The following is a 16,763-nucleotide window of genomic DNA, read 5'->3' on the forward strand; positions in this document are numbered from 1 at the left end:
TGTTCTGCAGACTCAGAGGTTACATGTGTCTAGTCTTGCAAAGGGCTGATCACCTCATAAGAGAGGTGCATTGATTATATATCCTGTTCTAACCTGCAACAGCACAATAAGATCATTAGGGTGACCCAAGGTGTCAATTAATGCAACTAGTGCACACACACACACACACACACACACACACACACACACACACACACACACACACACACACACACACACACACACACACACACACACACACACACACAAGCATGTATACAGAATACTTTTGCAAGCACAATGTCTTATCTAGTGTTACAGTTTTTTGACAGAGGTCACATTATTCAGCATTTCTTGCTCATGAACACACACAGACACACACACACACACACTACAGGCTGAGACACAGTGCAGTGCAGATCTGGTTCTCTCTGGGGCACCAGGGCCCACTTCTATCTGTTGTCACGGTGATAAATAATGACGTGGGCTCTTAGTCAGCAAGTGCTCCCAGTGGCTTCTGCTTCTGCTGCACACACACACTGGCACATACTTACACACACACACAGAGACACTATAATGAGGTATTGAGCAGCATGATGTCCTTAGAGCAATTGTACATCTTCATTAGCCTCCACAGCTGTGTGTTTGTGTGTGTGTGCGCGTGTGTGTTGCATTGTTGATGTTTGTGTGTGTGTATGTGGTGAAGCACTGCCTGTTTATCAGTTTGAGGGGTGCTATAAAACCAACTTCCTCTGACACTTAACTTTGGAGTGAGTGTGTGAACCTTTAAAGCTGCATATTGATTATGTTGATAGTGTGAGGCACAAGTTGTTAATGCGCACCTGTTTTTTATTCATCGAACACTGCTGCATGAAAAACAACCCTACCAGAATAAGCCATCCATGGTATTATTTGTAGTACTTTTATTGAACTCCATTTTAAAAGACGCATTTATAAAAATATGTTGATTTATAGGTACAGCTGTATGCCTGGTAGACAAGCATGGATATACAGTACAGTATATTGCGCATTGCTGTATTGCCATGTCAAAGCATTCCATTTTCAGATAATATATAAACTTAACTGTAAGATCTCTCAAGATCTGCATTCCATAACAAACAGAGAGAGTAAGACACTGAGACTGAAATAGCTCATCATAACAAATGAATCAGCTGCATGCTCGGCTTGTGCTCATCCCTCTGAGGCTTCTGATTGGGTAGTCTATCCTTTCTGTTCACTGGTTTAAAGGTCAGATGATGTCCGTCTCCAAAAACAGCTGCATCCTGGATTAAACCTGTTTCCATCATTATCCAACACCTCACCCTCTTGTTGTCGAAGTGACCCACAAACTTCTCCGATGGCAAAAAAAGACTTCCAAGGCAGATGGGACTTGTTTTTTCTCGGTTGACCCCCTTCAGTCAGGATAAAGTTACGGTGTAGGCCGCAGGACGGATAGGAGGAGGAAGTGCATGCTTCATTTGTCATCTGACGGCAAGGGGGTCATGTTTTGTTTTTGTTTCATTTTGTGCAAGTTGCCACTGTGGACACGTCTTCACGGTGATGCTGCCGTGTGACCGTTATACGAGATCTGAGGGATGCCGTTGCTGGAGTTGTCCAGGATCTCCTGTTCAGACACAAAGGCACATATTAACCACCAAAATAAAATAGGCTGGAAGTTCAGGAACTTGCGCTAAAGTCTGGAATACATGCAACTACAAAAACATAAACCAAAGATGCAGGGCAATGCGAGAATCAGTGAGAATTAGAAAACTCAAACTCTGAAAACACAAGCCAGATAAAACATCTCTAATCGAGTAAATGCAAAGGGAGTGCTTAAGTAGAAGCTCCAAAATTATATATTTGTCAGGAGAAAGTAAGAGAGAATAATTATGTGTAAGTAATAAAAGTAAATCTGTTTCCCTGACTCAGGAAGATGCCTCATTTGACTGTGTTGTCCTACCTTCTCTGTCATCTCGTGTGAGTGGTGCAGTGAATGCTCCCTCTCCAGGAACATCCTCTGCTGCTCAGAGCTGGCCAAGCGACACGTCAGCCATGTGGACAAAGTACAGGAGGAGATCCCTGCATAAAACAGAAAAATCCAAAACAGATGAATCAGCTGAAGCGGCAGACCAGCTTGTTGTTGTTTTGAATATGTTTCGAAGAAGGAGTGAATCACCCAGTTAGTCATTTAGAGGACTGAAACATTATGACTGACAGCTCTGTTATCAAATATGGCTCATTTAGGCTTATGTAGACTGGATCAGGGATATTTAGTGGAGCATACGCTCACATCAGAGTCACTGAACTTTCCATAACTGTAAGTTTCCACTTCAGAACGACTTAAGAAGCTGTTCTGCTGTAGACTGTCCTGACCTGAGGGATTTGCTTGGTGGGAGAGGCAGGACAGTGCCTTTTCCAGCTGATACATACTGAACAGACTCTGGCTCTAAATATGCAATAGATCACTCTTATGGATTTGCCTCTGTACAACAGACAGAGGTGGAGTTGAACTTGATACAGTCTATGGTTCTTACATAGGCTTCAGCTCAGAGCATGACGTAGACTGTAGAGGCAGGTGTGATTTCATCTGATCAGAAACATTTAACCATCATCTTTATAAAATTAAAATAAAATTATTCCTGTGAGTGAATTACTTGCAAAGACAATGTTAATGGTATGGCACTAGTTGTGCAAAAGAAGCAGTTATATGGGTAAAATGATACAAATTCTCAACGTGTTCTTTGCTCTTCTGACTTCATTTACTTCTTTTTGATTGTTAATAGATCTGATCTTCAGCAAATCAATTTCAGTTTCATAGCCAATTAGCATAGAAATCCCTTTTTGATGCATGACCAAGCAGTCGGGAGGTCAGATTATCTGTTGAATTGTAAATTGTAAAAACCTTTGTCAACGACTTGATTCTTGTTAATTGTAACATTCAGTTAGCACTGCCCAGTTGACCTATGGCTAGGTCCCGCCCTCAACTGTGATGAGCCAATCACAGTTTGTATAGCCATTCCCATACAGTCGGACATGCTCTGCCCTGGCATTCTTTGAAGTGCATTGTAGAAAGTATTTTTTGGTTCATTTTCACTTAGGGAGGTTTTTCTCAGATTTTAATTTTTAAAGTGGTCAAATAGTGTTCAAGGGGTACATGCAAAACCAACACAAGGTATCCTGAGAGGCAATGGGGTGAAATTTTCAGCCTTTTCTAAGTCACATCTCAACCAAGTGTCTAAAGGGTCTTTTCTGTTGGGAGTTCATTGGCCTGTTTTGTTCTGGTTTTTGCTTTTTGGCGATTGTATGTCATTGTTAGCTGTTGTCTAAAGGGCTCTACTTAAACTAATGTTAACTTTAGGAGCTTGGCTTCAGTAACTGATCTGTAATAGCCAAGATATCAAGTTAGCAAACATTTTGCTGAACGATTTAATGTGAATACTTGAGCACCAAACTAAAAGAGACACTCTTAGTAAAGATGGTAAAAAAGGACATTTTACTTTTCTCATTATCTGAGCCTAACACCTTAACTTAGTGGCAGTGATGGTAACAAGATGCGGTTTATCATGTTTGCACTGGGACCTGTAAATTTTGTCTTGTAACTGAAGCTCATCAACCTTCTCAACAATAAAATGACTAATACATCATTGCAATGTGTAGTTTAGACCCTTTTGGTGACTTCAGGATAAGACGTGATCCTTCTGCCTCCAAAAATCATCGCTAGCAACTTGTGAAATGTCTCCTACTGGAACAGCCCCCATAGCGTCTGTCACTGAATGTTCATCGTTTGATCGAGTGAGTGGAGGGGGTGTAGATTAGCTATTGGCCATTAAAGCAATGCAGTTAAGCTTAACATTCTTCAAAGCCAACAGCCTGAAGCAGTGTTTAAAGGGAGCCCTCTCATGAGTCACATCTTTGGGTACCTTTGTGTAGCGAGTTATTTGTGCAAGTTAAGCAAATAAACATAAAACTCTCTGGTGTTCAAATAGACACAAATTGAGCTAGTATATAGCCTTTTTGTTGCATTAGACTTGGATACATTCTAACAGAGGTTTTTTTTTTATATCTTAGTTGCAAAAGTATATCACAAACACTGGAAAACACTTTGCATCTCATTCTTGTGTCATTTACCCAGACAGGCCAGTGTCATGGCCGCCAGATGGATGGAGTGCATGGACTCAGGACGTTTGTTCAGCGCTCGAACAAACTGGAAGTTCAGGATCCCTCCGATCAGTCCGCAGATACAGCAGGCTGAAAATAGAATCATCTTGGGGACACAAAGAATGGTTTGATGTTAATGAAATCCACAGAATTGATATCTTATCAACAAAACCATAAACAAACTGACAAAATGTGATGGGAAGGAAGATAAACAAACAGCCATCTCTATCATTCTGCTGTTTTCACCATGGCGGCTCTGGTGAGTAATGCCTATCGGTCAAAGTAAATCTTATTTCCTATTAGAAAATTGGATCGCTCTCAAAGAGCGCCGTCTCTCACAGGAATATTGTGGGGCTTGTAAGTATGCTCACATCACTCACTTGCTGTATTTGTGCTCGTGTTTTGGTGAGGTTTGCTTTTACTGTTGAATTAATCTGATTTAACAGATTGCTTCTTAAGAATTGGACAGGAAAACTCAAACTCAGTGTAGGAATCAAATTATTTTCAGAGCAGGATCTCCTGATTGCAGTTCTGTTGCTTGCAATCAATTCAAATCTACTCCCTGTTTATAGTGTGGGCGCCCCTGTGTGTGTGTGTGTTGTGTTTGCAGTTCAGGTTCTTTCATTGCCTCCAGTGCAGATGCCTTTAGTGTCTTTAACCGCATGGAAAAAAAGGCATCTCCAATTTCAGCCATTACTCCGGTGAAGTGTGGAAAGCGTCTGGCAGGAGTCCGGGGCCAAACAAACCTAATGCAATCTTCACCTCACCAGCTGACAAGGAGGGAGTGCATATGAGGAGAGGAAGATGGAGAAAATCAGAGCGCAGAGATGACTGTGAGGAGGGGATTTTACAGTGAAGTAAGAGCGATGAAAGGCAGATACATGAGACTGATGGAGAGGGAAACAGCTTGAAAATAAGGATGGTGACAGGGACAAAAGGTGCGGATAAATAGGGTGAGACAGAGGGATAGGAAGGTTGAGGGATGTCTCCGTTACAGCAGATTGTGCTGACATTGATCGGTCATTAGCGCCCTCCCCGCAGGAGACAGAGAGAGTCAGAGAGAAACATGAGGACTCGGACGCACAGAGAGACTGAGAGAGGATCACTGAGGAAAAACAGATGAGAAGAGAGGAGGAGAGGTGACTGCTTGTCTCCTCTGGTTTTCTCAGATGTCATTTTCAGATCAAACTGTCTGTACCTCGATAGCGCACATGTCAATCACATGTCTTTGCGTGTTAACTTCCAGGAGTAGATAGTGCAGACGTGTTTTGTTGATATTAAAAAAGTGTGTCACTTTATATTTACACCATCCAGATTACGAATGATATGTACTCTCCAGAATCCAAAAATATATTTGATGCTGGATGACTGACAGCTTCTACTTGGTATTATGTAGTTGTTTTCAATGGGTGCTAACAGTGAGTTCCGTTTCAAAAGAAACAATCAAAGCTTCTTCATGGTAAATGATAAATATTGATTTAAGTTTTATCCTCAGCATCTCTCTGAGGCTTGTTTATGTCGACACATGCCAATCATCTCTGCACTAGAGTGTCTAAAGCTAGTCTGAGCATTCTTTTGGAAACAGACAACTGGAGAACATTTAAACACAGTACTGTGTAATGAGTATATGAGCTAAACAACTCACAACTCCATGTAAATCTTTATAAAGACTTTCTTTATTATAATAAAACAACAGAATTAAGGAGACTATAACAAAAAATCATACAAAAAATAAAATAAAATTACATAAAATAAAATGAAATAAGATAAAATAAAATAAAATAAAACAATATAAAATAAAATAAAATAAAATAAAATAAGTAAAGTGAAGATGCAAGACTGGAATTTTTCCCATTACAGTTTTTGGAAGATGGGACCATGTCCCTCTAACCTGATGGTTATAAGTACATCTACCACCAGGATAGCTGAGCTCAGGTTTAAGTAATGAGTTTGAAGCTGGTTATAAAAAAAACTGCAAATAAATTGAAGATGAAGTAGAGACACAGAAGAAGACCACAGGGGACAATAGTGATCATTTCACTACATACACTGTGTCACGCTGCTATGGTGTCACGTCATTACCCCGCCTACCACAAGGGGGCACATTGCGCGGTAGAAACGCAAACTGGATCAGGCTCTACTAATCTAACCTGTCCCAAACTGTACTGATCCAAACCTCAGTGTTTGGTGGAAACGGGGTTTTAGAGTACACTGTAGAAAGATACATGATGAGTGATATGCTGTAAATTAAAAACAGCAATTTCTTTTTTCTGGGAAAAATGACACATGCACCTGGCACAGAGAAAATGCGGACTGTTATGTCCATAGCATAGGCTGTAAAAATGAAATGAGCATCATCTCGTTTGGCTTGAAGTGAGGTCTGCACAAAAAACTGCTCCCCCTGGTGGCTGCCTGCAGTGCAGGTCAAAACTACATCTCTCCAGCCATTCCAGATGAGCTGTGGTCAAACTTTAAAAAATAAATACACTTCGTAAATATTTCTAATATCCCTTTAAAGTGGTGATATGAAGAAATTATTTGGCTGCTTCGTGTCCAAGTCCGCTTTTCTTCTGAAAAAATTTGTTTTAATTAGCTATTACACATAAAAAAAAAACAAGGCTTTACGTCACATTTAACAATAATTGACAGCTGCTGTTTGTAGTTTTGTCAGGATTACTAGAATATGTCAGAAAGGAGAACCAAGAGGAGATTTGAATCTCAAAAGAAAAAAAAAGGTATATTGTTTTTGTCACCTGGCTCCACTCAGATTATCTCAGAGTCTCTCACAGTCTCTAATGCACAGACTCTGGCTGCACAATCGCAGAAAGTTCCTGATAGGAGCTTTAAATACAGGAAAATGTAACGAGCAGGACCCTGATGTGAAGCTAATTATGCTGTTACTCCTCACATTTAGCTGAGCATTTTGACTGATGGTGAAAAAGGTTAACAAAACTGCATAATCCCAGTTTTTCTAACTCGTTTCTATCAGAGTCAGTTAAACTTTCTTTGGCACCAATCAGCCTTTTAAAAAGCTGTTCACCATGCCAAGCCCCACCAAGAGTTTACTTCATGCATCACAATCAATTATGTAGATTTTCTGTCACAGTTATATCTTTCACCTCTACTGCCTCTCCAGTAATCTGCTAGACTCCAAGGAGGTGTCTAGTCCAGTGAGAAAATAATCTGCCATTCTATTTGGATTTGAAAAAAAAGTTGTGTGTGTGTAAGTCTTCCTTTCAGAGCTGCTAACATCGGAGTTGTTTCATGTACAGTGCAGCTGCATAAGAAAGAAAGGGGATGAGAATATTTCCAAACACTCTCACTTGCTCAAATTTTACAGAGAGATTTTCCTGTTAGTTTCAGTAAAGTGCTCTTGAAGGAGACAGACCACAATGTTAAGAAGCTAGGGGATCAAAAATCTGAATATTAATATACTCACAATGAGGCCTGTCCTCTTACGGGCACACAGCACTCCACACATCCCACAGACCAGGAACTGTGAAAAGAGACAGATCAAAACAAGGCAGAGTTAACACTTTTCAACTTTTGAACTTTGTTTTCAAGAAAACTAATGTCTGGAAAACTGGATGATATTTAAGCTATTTTTAACGCCTCTCCCCAGAGTTCACAACAGGAAGGGTGAATGGATGCTTTACACTCAGTTAGTTCAGATGCAATTTTCTCCCTCTAAAAATAGAGAGCGTCATCATGGGGTTGCAGCATGAGGCCATGCTGCCCTGGATGTCACTGATTCAGATTGAGCGTGTGCAGCAGGGTGGTGTGTTATGTTGGTAGATAACACTCACCGCACAATGGAACAGGACAATGAGGTGTGAGCTGATTGTTTAGCTGGGAGTTCTCAGAGGAAGCTGTCTGTGTTTCAGTTTATTTCCATAAGGAGAAGATGGGATTTCTGTCTCTCATACACTCTCATCTTTAAGCAAGCTCTCACATACATTTTTACATTTATTTATTGTATACATATTGAAACATTTAGAATATTTCTTCTTTTAGGTCATTTGAAGGTTATTGTTATTTGCTTTTACCCTACTTATATAATAGCAGGCAGTATAAACGTTGTTCCTCCTTTTAGTTTATTTTTTATACATGTAGATTTTCAATAAATACATTGATGAAAATAATAAAAAATAATGATAATAATAATAACAATGTACAACTGTTGCATTTTGAATGTTTGACAGTGAATGAAGAGAGTTTCTATAAAACGGGTATTTTGTTCATTCTCAGGCTTTACATTGGCCTTCTATTAGCGTTGTTGTATTATTACAGCCTGTCTCTTTAAGCCCTTTCCCCAGGCCCTTCGGAAACTTCCTTCATTGTTAAATTATGAAATATGTTATCATATTCTGGACCCTAAACCTGTACTGGAAAGTTTTCAAAAATGACTTTTTAATCCTGAAGAACAAATAACAGAGCAGGACATTTCTGTTGGATAAGTTTTAGATTAATTTTGTAATTTTAATAATGTGCTTTAAATGTGGCCTCTATGATTATTCTTTCTTTTTTTGTCTCAGTCTTGTCTTTATTGCATAAATTGTTTTTATGTGCTTTCAGTTATGTGTGATATGTTGTCCTTTCCTTTTGTTTTAGTCCTGTTAAACCATAATGTAATGTATTTTTTTTTTTTTGTATTTTTCAATCTTTATAATTAAATTATAGGCTGCCCATTTGACAAATGGCCGGGAACTAAAACTGAAAACTAGCCATAAAGGCTGATTCCGCCTCTTTTCCTGAACAGCAAATTAAAGAGGACTGTCCACGAAACAATTGACAAATACACCAAACTGAACTTATTTTTAAGATGATTCACCAGTTGGTATATTTTGTGACTCTCTAGATTTATACTTGTGTGATTTTTTTTGCACAAGCCATTTAGAGCAACCCGTGATTATTTCAACACACATATACCTCACAATTTAAAAGCTTGTGTCATGTTTGGTCATGACATCTGGTTTAAACTGGAAAAAATACATTTCCTTGTGGCAAATGTAATGAAATACTTAAGCTGGAGAAGGGAAATGAAAAGAAAAATGCTAAAAGCAGTGAAACAGAGCTGAAAATGTGGAATAGGGAAAAAGAAAAAGCAGCAGAAACAGTCAAAACAGGACCGAGGTTGCAGCAGCGTTGAAGTAGTAGTAGTAGTAGTAGAAGTAGTAAAAGAAGAAGTAGAAGTAGTTTTAATAGTATAAGTTTTGGAAAAGTTGTATAAATAGTGGGGCATGTAGAGTGAGTTAAAGAAGCAGTTATAGTATTAAAAGTTACTCATGTAATGATGGTAGTATCAGTAAATGACTACATGTAAAAGTTGTGTGTAAGTGACAGAAAGAGCGCACACATGTATGTATTTCTTCCTAAATGTTTTGATTAGTTAGCATAACAGCTGTGTGAGATTAAAGGTTTCCATGGTAACCTGCTTGTGAGGCTGCGAAGAGCTGCAGCTATTTGACTTCTGTGTGAGCTGTGAGAATCTGGAGACTGATGAACATGAGGATGTGTTTTACATGTCTGTAGAGCCAGAAATGTTGGCAGGACGGCGAGCTAAACTGTAGTTAGAAATGGAGTTGAGGTAAAGAAGTAGGTCAGAAATAACATGAGAGCAGGTTACAGGAAAAAGAGGTTTGGCTCACATTTGGACATTTTTGGGCCGAACAGTCTAATCTTTTGCCAGGATACTCCCTCAGTTGAAATGCTGAATCAGCATTTCAACATAATTAATGTTTATAGAATGTCAAAAGCAAATCACCTATTTAAGTTTCTATTTGACTTTAGTATTAAACTTTGATTTTTGAAAATCATTTTGGATAAGGCCAGGAAACAAAATCCACAAATGTTTTGTTTTATCTATTAGAAGTTCCCCTTTGACTGGGAGCAATATCAGAGCAATTGACTGACGCAACATCATGCATAAAGACACTGTTAAGTATCTCTAAAATGTTACTCTGACCTAATGAGACCCTCAGTCAAAGGTTGGGCATCCAGTCAACCTCCAGGGCAGCTATCAGCTAGCCTCAGGTCAAAACAGGACATCTAATCACGAGACACAAGTGGCTGACTCAGCAGATGGCTTTCCACAACTGTGGGGTGACCACGTTGCGATGCTCAGCAGTGATTTGCACTCGGTCAGACCACAGACACTTAAACGTCTATCATAGATTGTCTTTGTTTTTCTCCTTTTTTTCCATCAGATGCTTGTCCACACACACACACACATGCACACACTTTGGGAGTTATTTTGTCCTCAAAACTCTGCCGCGCATCAGATGCAGATATATAATGTTATGACTCATGTATTTCCTGAGCTCCAGGCACTTACAGTAATTCACTGGAATAACTGACAGTTTCCCCACTGGAGCAGCAGTCGTAGTAAAGAGATGATTCGAAGCTATAAATACATGGCTACCAAGAATGACAGAAACTCAACTTTTCTATGCTCAGCTAAAAATTCAAGACTCTGAGACGCTGAGAGGAGAAGTGTAACTGTAACATTAGGATGGGTGTGCTTAAAAGCTTTGACCCTGCAGAGCACTGAAAAACCATTTATGTTTGTTAATGAAAAACAGTCTTTGATTCAGGCCCACTAATGGGAAAAGACTGTGTGTGTGTCTGGGGATGCATATCATGAACACAAAATAAAACTAGTTTTAATCCTGAATTTGAAGATTTTTGGGTGATAATTTTTCAACTGCAGAAGAATATCCACCCTAAGATAAATAAAGAAAATTGTGTCAAAAAGTAGGCTTTTTCAGAACTATAAGAGAATTAAATAGGCTAGTGTTCTTGTGCAATATTCTGATGTAAACAAAATCTTATCTCAAGGCTCACAGAGTGAGTGTATCTGAAAAACATGCATCATAGTTTAAAAGTAGTTCCCCCAAAGCCCCCTCAAGTTACTTAGTCCCACAAGTACATAAGGGTAAAGAGAGACCAAAAGTTGTTCTCAGGACGTACACAGAGTCCGCTCCACACCGGGGACGCGTCCCCTTGCTGCGGCTTATAGTGGCCCCGGACCCAGCTGATACCCACGGCTCCCAGGACGATACTTGCCACACCCAGGCCCACCTCCACCACGGACAGCAAGAGCAGGCTCCACAGGATCTTGCGGCTGGAGCACATCCTGCCCCGGGCATCTCTCCAGCTCCAACAGGAGGAGGCGGCAGGACGAGTCGGGGGGGAAGGAGAAGAAGAAGAAGAAGAGGAGCCCGCTTCTCGGTGCTCCGGGGGCGGCGCGTTTCTACAGCTTCATTCTCGTTGAGGGAAAAAGAGCTTTCTGTCATAAAAGTAGGTCCAAGAAGAGGGAGGGGGTGACAGGAAACTTCGTGAAGTAAACAAGACGGAGAGGGAGTCCTAGCTTCTTTGCGGACGGATATCTGTAGTGAATAAATAGCGGTGAGCTGAACTCCTTCCTCGGACTGATGTGTGGTTCGCTCGTCGCTGTCCAGGGTACTTAAGCTCCACTGCAAACACGTGCGCGCACGACTCACAAACACGCGCACGATTCGGGGCCGTTGCCAGGAGAGGGCAGCTTCTACCCCCACATGGAAATATTTAACACTTTAACTTATATAGCAGAAACTTGATTTAGCAGATAGGGTGAGCTTTGTGAGGTGAAGAAACAGGTATGACAAGGTATGGGTTTCCACCAGAACAGGACAAAGAAAGGAGAAAAAGGACTCAAAACAGCATTTTTAACAATTTGTTCAGTTCAGCATACTTCACTTCAGAAGTGATGAGTTGGCTAAATGGGTTAAAAGATTTACCTTATAACGTCCCTTAATTATCACAAGCTATAGGCCTACCAATCTGTTCCATTTGTGTCTATGGGTGAAGTTTTGCCATGGGTTATGACATTTGCAAACTCACTGCCGGTATAATAAAATCATACATGTTAATGAAAATGCAGTGGAGGATATATATAAAAAAACCTGTATACTTTTTACTCTGAGTAAAGGTAATGAAAGCTACTTTATGGAATGTGAAGTTTATGTTCATTTTGGCATCCAATGTAGACCAAACAGCACATGCTATGCTGGACTGTCAATATTTAAAGAGGCTGTGAGGACTATAACTTTGAAATGAACAGCAGTGACACCATTTGGCCAAAATTGAGCTCACACTGTCGTGATGACATGACTCTCAACAAAGTGTGTTTTTGTTAAAAAAAAAAAAAAAAAAGCAACTGGATCTTTTTACAGCTTTTCTTTGCACGAGACAACTTTTTACCAGATACAACGCAACGAGGTAGGGTATTTCTCAAAAGTTATGTAGCGCTGTCATTCAAAACATGCCAACAAGCAAACTATGTTAGTTTTGATTTGTATTCAACACATAAAAAGAATTTAATCAAATATACTTTGTCAGAATACAGGAAATGGGTAATTTGGTGAGCTCATTAGTATATATATATATTTAAAATCTATTGTATGTGCTTCAAATTTACAATTGATTGGTTGACTGAAAAAATTTAGCTTGAAACATGTAAAAGACAATGATAAGAAAAAAAATATATGTATAAAAAAATGAAAACATCTTCTGAAAAACAAAAAGTTGGAACATAGAAACTTTGCAATTAGGAAAATAATAAAAAAAAAACAAAAAAACAAGCTGTTAAGTCACAGATTTAATTAATTCAGGCAGTAAGGGGTTAACAGGAAGAGAAAAATCCTTCAGCAGACTATTTTTTATGTGTGACATGTAATCAGATTGTCCCCTGTGGCTCCTTTTCTGTTCTAAACAGATTACTGTTGCCAAAAGGTTTTAACCACTCATGTTTTCAACACAGCCGGATGATGAGTAAGACAGTCGGGTAATTACAACATAACAACACACACTGACTTGCTTTTCCTGTCTTTCTCTGTCTTACCTGGTGGAGTTTTTGGTGTAATTATGTTAAAAAACAACTTATAATAAAAGGATCTTCTGTAGTCTTGACTGAATCTCCTCTTACACACAAAACTTTAACTCACTCAAGCAATCAAAATAATCACACACCTCTTGCTGTAACTACCATTATCTCATTGTTTGAGTATTTAAAGCATTCAGGGCCCAAACGTACAGAACAATCAGTTACATCATCCTGTCTTCATAAAGCAGGGTTTATATCATGATGGCTGAAATGTGGAGTGTCTGAACGCAGCTCAGTATGAAACAGCTCTCTAAACAGAAGCACTTAAAGAAACAACTGGTCTTTCAAATCTCAAGCAAACTAAATTCCCCATCATACTTAGAATAAAAAGGATGCAGAAAATACAAAGTAGGTCGTCACTGTCAGGGATCACTTTCCCACAACTCTGACTTCAGGTGTATTTGTTGTTACATGAATTAAATGAAATTATCTTTATTTTCAAGCAAAATTATTTTCACCCAATCATCCCAGATTATCTGAAAAATGCAAGATTAAAAAACTGGACACCAAAAGCTGAAGGCAATGTTTGTGCTTGAAGAAACCTCCCTTTCATCATGCTCATATTTTAATGAACTCAAGGCTTCAGTTTGTAACCTGTGACCATAGGTATTCTGAAAACAATACACACTTGCTCACACTCTTGGGAGGGGCTCTGAGTTGCAAAGGATTGACAGGAATGGTAGCACTGAGCATGTGCGTCTAGTGCTGCCTTCTCAGACCATGCAGTTAAATGATTGTCCTATGTGCTTCCAAGTTTTCAGAGCTGCATTGTTCTACCTGGACAGTTTACAGGTGAGGGGGCCAGAATTTCAAACTGGAGGCTAATGGTTCTGACTCTTAGTCATAATTTTTTATTGCATTGTGTAGAGGATCACTCTTGTTTTTTTTTTTAAATTTTAATTTATTTCCCTTTTTTCTCTGTGCTTCTCCATCTAGCGCTTTACTGTAGGTGGGATGTTGTGACTGGAGGACGACTGAGAACACATACCACCTGCTGACGGAGGGCATGCGAGTGGCAGGCTGCAATTGGCTGGGAGCTGAGAACTGTATCATTAAGATATTACTGTTTCTTTGGTGGTACACTTCCAAAGAAACCCTCGAAGAGGAGCTATTTCTCAGTTCAGCATTTATTCAGGTCACAGGTGAAGTTTACAGCGCTGGTCTCATATGAATGAGCCCGGATGTCCGGGGGGCAATACAGCTTTATAACAGTCATTGTTACGCCTTTACAGAGGTTGAGTTTAACTCGATGCCCAAGTGTAATTGGCCATCAAATATGATCGACACTGTTGTCTCAACCCACAGCTGGTGTCAGGTTTCAGTGAGATGTGCGGCGGTTGAATCAGAGCATGAAGCTAGGAGACTGGGTGAAAGTTTACACAGGGTTGAGGAGACCTCACATACACAAGCTGGAGACAAGAGCATTTAGTCTATCTGACAGATAAATATACATCAACTTTGAGACTGTACAAGAACACAACATAAACAACATTAGACCAGATGAAATGCCGAGTTACATCAATTATCATGAAAATAATATACAGCAATTTTCAAAGGGGACTGCAGGAGTTTAGAGGCTGACCCTCCTGCTTCACCACCAGCGTTCATCAGAGCAGCTTGATTATTTGTGAGTTTGAGATCGTGATTGTGATCATCTCATTTAAACCAAACACTCTGAGCAGTCGAATTAAGTACAAGAGGGTAGTGGGAGGCAGTAGTAGGTTTGTATATTTTTACTGAGACAGGTAAGATTTTTGTTTATTATGGTGCTTTTATTTGTTATTTCTCCTTGCAGTAACTTTGTTGAATTCTGAATTGAAAGAAAACATTAATTTTTTTTTTTTTTTTTGTGGACTGCAACAGTATTTCCTGTTTCCTTTTTGTGCTGAGTTATCCTGGTAATGAAATAAGAGTGGTCAACCTTATGTTTCTCCTAATATTGCCTAGACTGGGTCAAATAATAATAATAATAATAATAATAATAATAATAATAATAATAATAATAATAATAATAATAATAATAATAATAATAAAATTCCCAAAATAAGGCTAGTTTAAAAAAAATAAAATTAAAAAATAGCTTTTAAAATTTACATGACTAAATTAATTAACTCGCTAAATGGAAGCTTCTTACTGGAGCTTTAATGAAAAGTGACCAAAACCCAAACCTTGATGTTACACCCAAAGTAAGTAATGCAAATCAGTTACGCCAAGCATCACATAGCAAAAATTTCCCACTACAACCAGACTACAAAGACAGAGTAAATCAGTAAACAATCACACAAAGAACCACTTGTACAGATCAGGTATTGCTCTGTACTCCTTGTACACACTTAGATGATTACAGGCTTTACAGACAACATGCGCAAACTCATAATTCTCCTCAATAAGATGGGGTCTGGCGATGTAGGAACGCTGCCAGTTAAAGTACTTAATGTAGCTGTGATAATCTTTATCCAGCTTTAGGAGGAACTCAGCCAGTTTGGAGGCATCAGGAAAGTCACCTACATGTATGAAAGCATCACCTGGAATGAAGTCTTCATAGTTCAGCCTTGGTGGGCCCAAGACTATCGGCACAGTACCAGCTGCTAGAGGTCCATTGAAAGTCTCTGTGATGTAGTCTCTGTGGATGGAGTCCTCAAAGGAAAGATAGAATTTGCAGGTGCTGATTGTTAAGAAGTACTCCTCACTTCTGGAGAACTCTGCAAAGTAAAAGACATCCACCTTGATGTGTTTTACGAGCTCTCTGTAATAGATGAAGCTCTCCCTTGATTGTGTGTGAAGACCATCGCTACCAGTAATCCAACACACTAAGCGTTCCTTCTTTGGGAGCTGAAACGGTTCATCTGTGTTTGTTCTGTAAGACACTTTCCAGTGAGCCTGGATATCTGCATCCTGCCTGAAGCTCATAGTCAGATTGAAGAGGTCTTGGATGCCTTCTATCCTGCGCGTATTGGAGGGTGAGTCTGTGTTCAACCAGATCCATCTCTGGAACCTTGGTCTACGTAATGTGGGGAGGTTGGAGAGATCATCCTGGATGTCTTTGTGAAAAAACAAAACTCCACGAGCGCTGGAGTACAAAGATTTATCATCTGTGAGTTGGCAGCTGTCAAACCCGAAATACGCCTCGCAGACTTGAGGATCAAACCTTTTGTTTTCGGGCCAGGACCACAGCAGCATTAGCGTCTTGTTCTTCTTTAGTGCCTCAGTAGAGCTTTGTGGTGATGTTGTAAGATTCAGTGTTTTGTAAAAAGTAGCTTTGTGTCCCCACTGTCCTGGAGGCACAATAGGGGGTGGACATTTTTTCGATGGGGGTGACTTGTAGTACATCAGAATTAGAACGATAAATGCTGCCAGCATTAAAACCCCTGTCAGGGTGGTTCGTAAAACAGGAACACAGCTCGCCTTACACCTGGAAAGACAGAAGAACCCTGCATCACAATCACTGTCAATACATGTGACTTCATCAAATTATCTTTTTCTATTCTAACACATTATCACAAAGGGGCAACATCCAGTTTAGAAAAAATGAAGCAGAAGTGTTAAAAGTTGCTTTTCATTGAGAATCCGCTTGAGGCTGGCTGCAGAAAGACCAGAAGTCACGTACACACCCAGCAATAAAAATAAACGTTTACAGCATTAAAAAACGTGTTTACAGCCTGGATAAAAAAAAAACAGCTTCTGAAACTCTGATTTCACTGTC

General features: G+C 39.6%; 2 protein-coding genes across 2 annotated transcripts; both read right to left on the reverse strand.

Moving 5' to 3' along the window:
• Positions 1 to 948: 948 nt before the first annotated feature.
• Positions 949 to 11,580, reverse strand: tmem196 (transmembrane protein 196). Its single transcript, XM_074687218.1, has 5 exons — positions 11,107 to 11,580; positions 7,577 to 7,633; positions 4,108 to 4,243; positions 1,940 to 2,058; positions 949 to 1,603 (listed from the first exon to the last, which is right to left on the reverse strand). The coding sequence occupies exons 1-5, from the start codon at positions 11,269 to 11,271 to the stop codon at positions 1,532 to 1,534; spliced, it is 549 nt and encodes a 182-aa protein (XP_074543319.1). The 5' UTR covers positions 11,272 to 11,580; the 3' UTR covers positions 949 to 1,531.
• Positions 11,581 to 15,337: 3,757 nt separating this feature from the next.
• LOC141803323 (4-galactosyl-N-acetylglucosaminide 3-alpha-L-fucosyltransferase 9-like) lies at positions 15,338 to 16,420 on the reverse strand. The gene has a single exon (XM_074687287.1). The coding sequence runs from the start codon at positions 16,418 to 16,420 to the stop codon at positions 15,338 to 15,340; it is 1,083 nt and encodes a 360-aa protein (XP_074543388.1).
• Positions 16,421 to 16,763: the final 343 nt, after the last annotated feature.

This window comes from Halichoeres trimaculatus, unplaced genomic scaffold (genome assembly GCF_033239565.1).
Source record: "Halichoeres trimaculatus isolate MK-OKI-2021-1 unplaced genomic scaffold, fHalTri1.1 fHalTri1_scaffold_14, whole genome shotgun sequence".
NCBI lineage: Eukaryota > Metazoa > Chordata > Actinopteri > Labriformes > Labridae > Halichoeres > Halichoeres trimaculatus.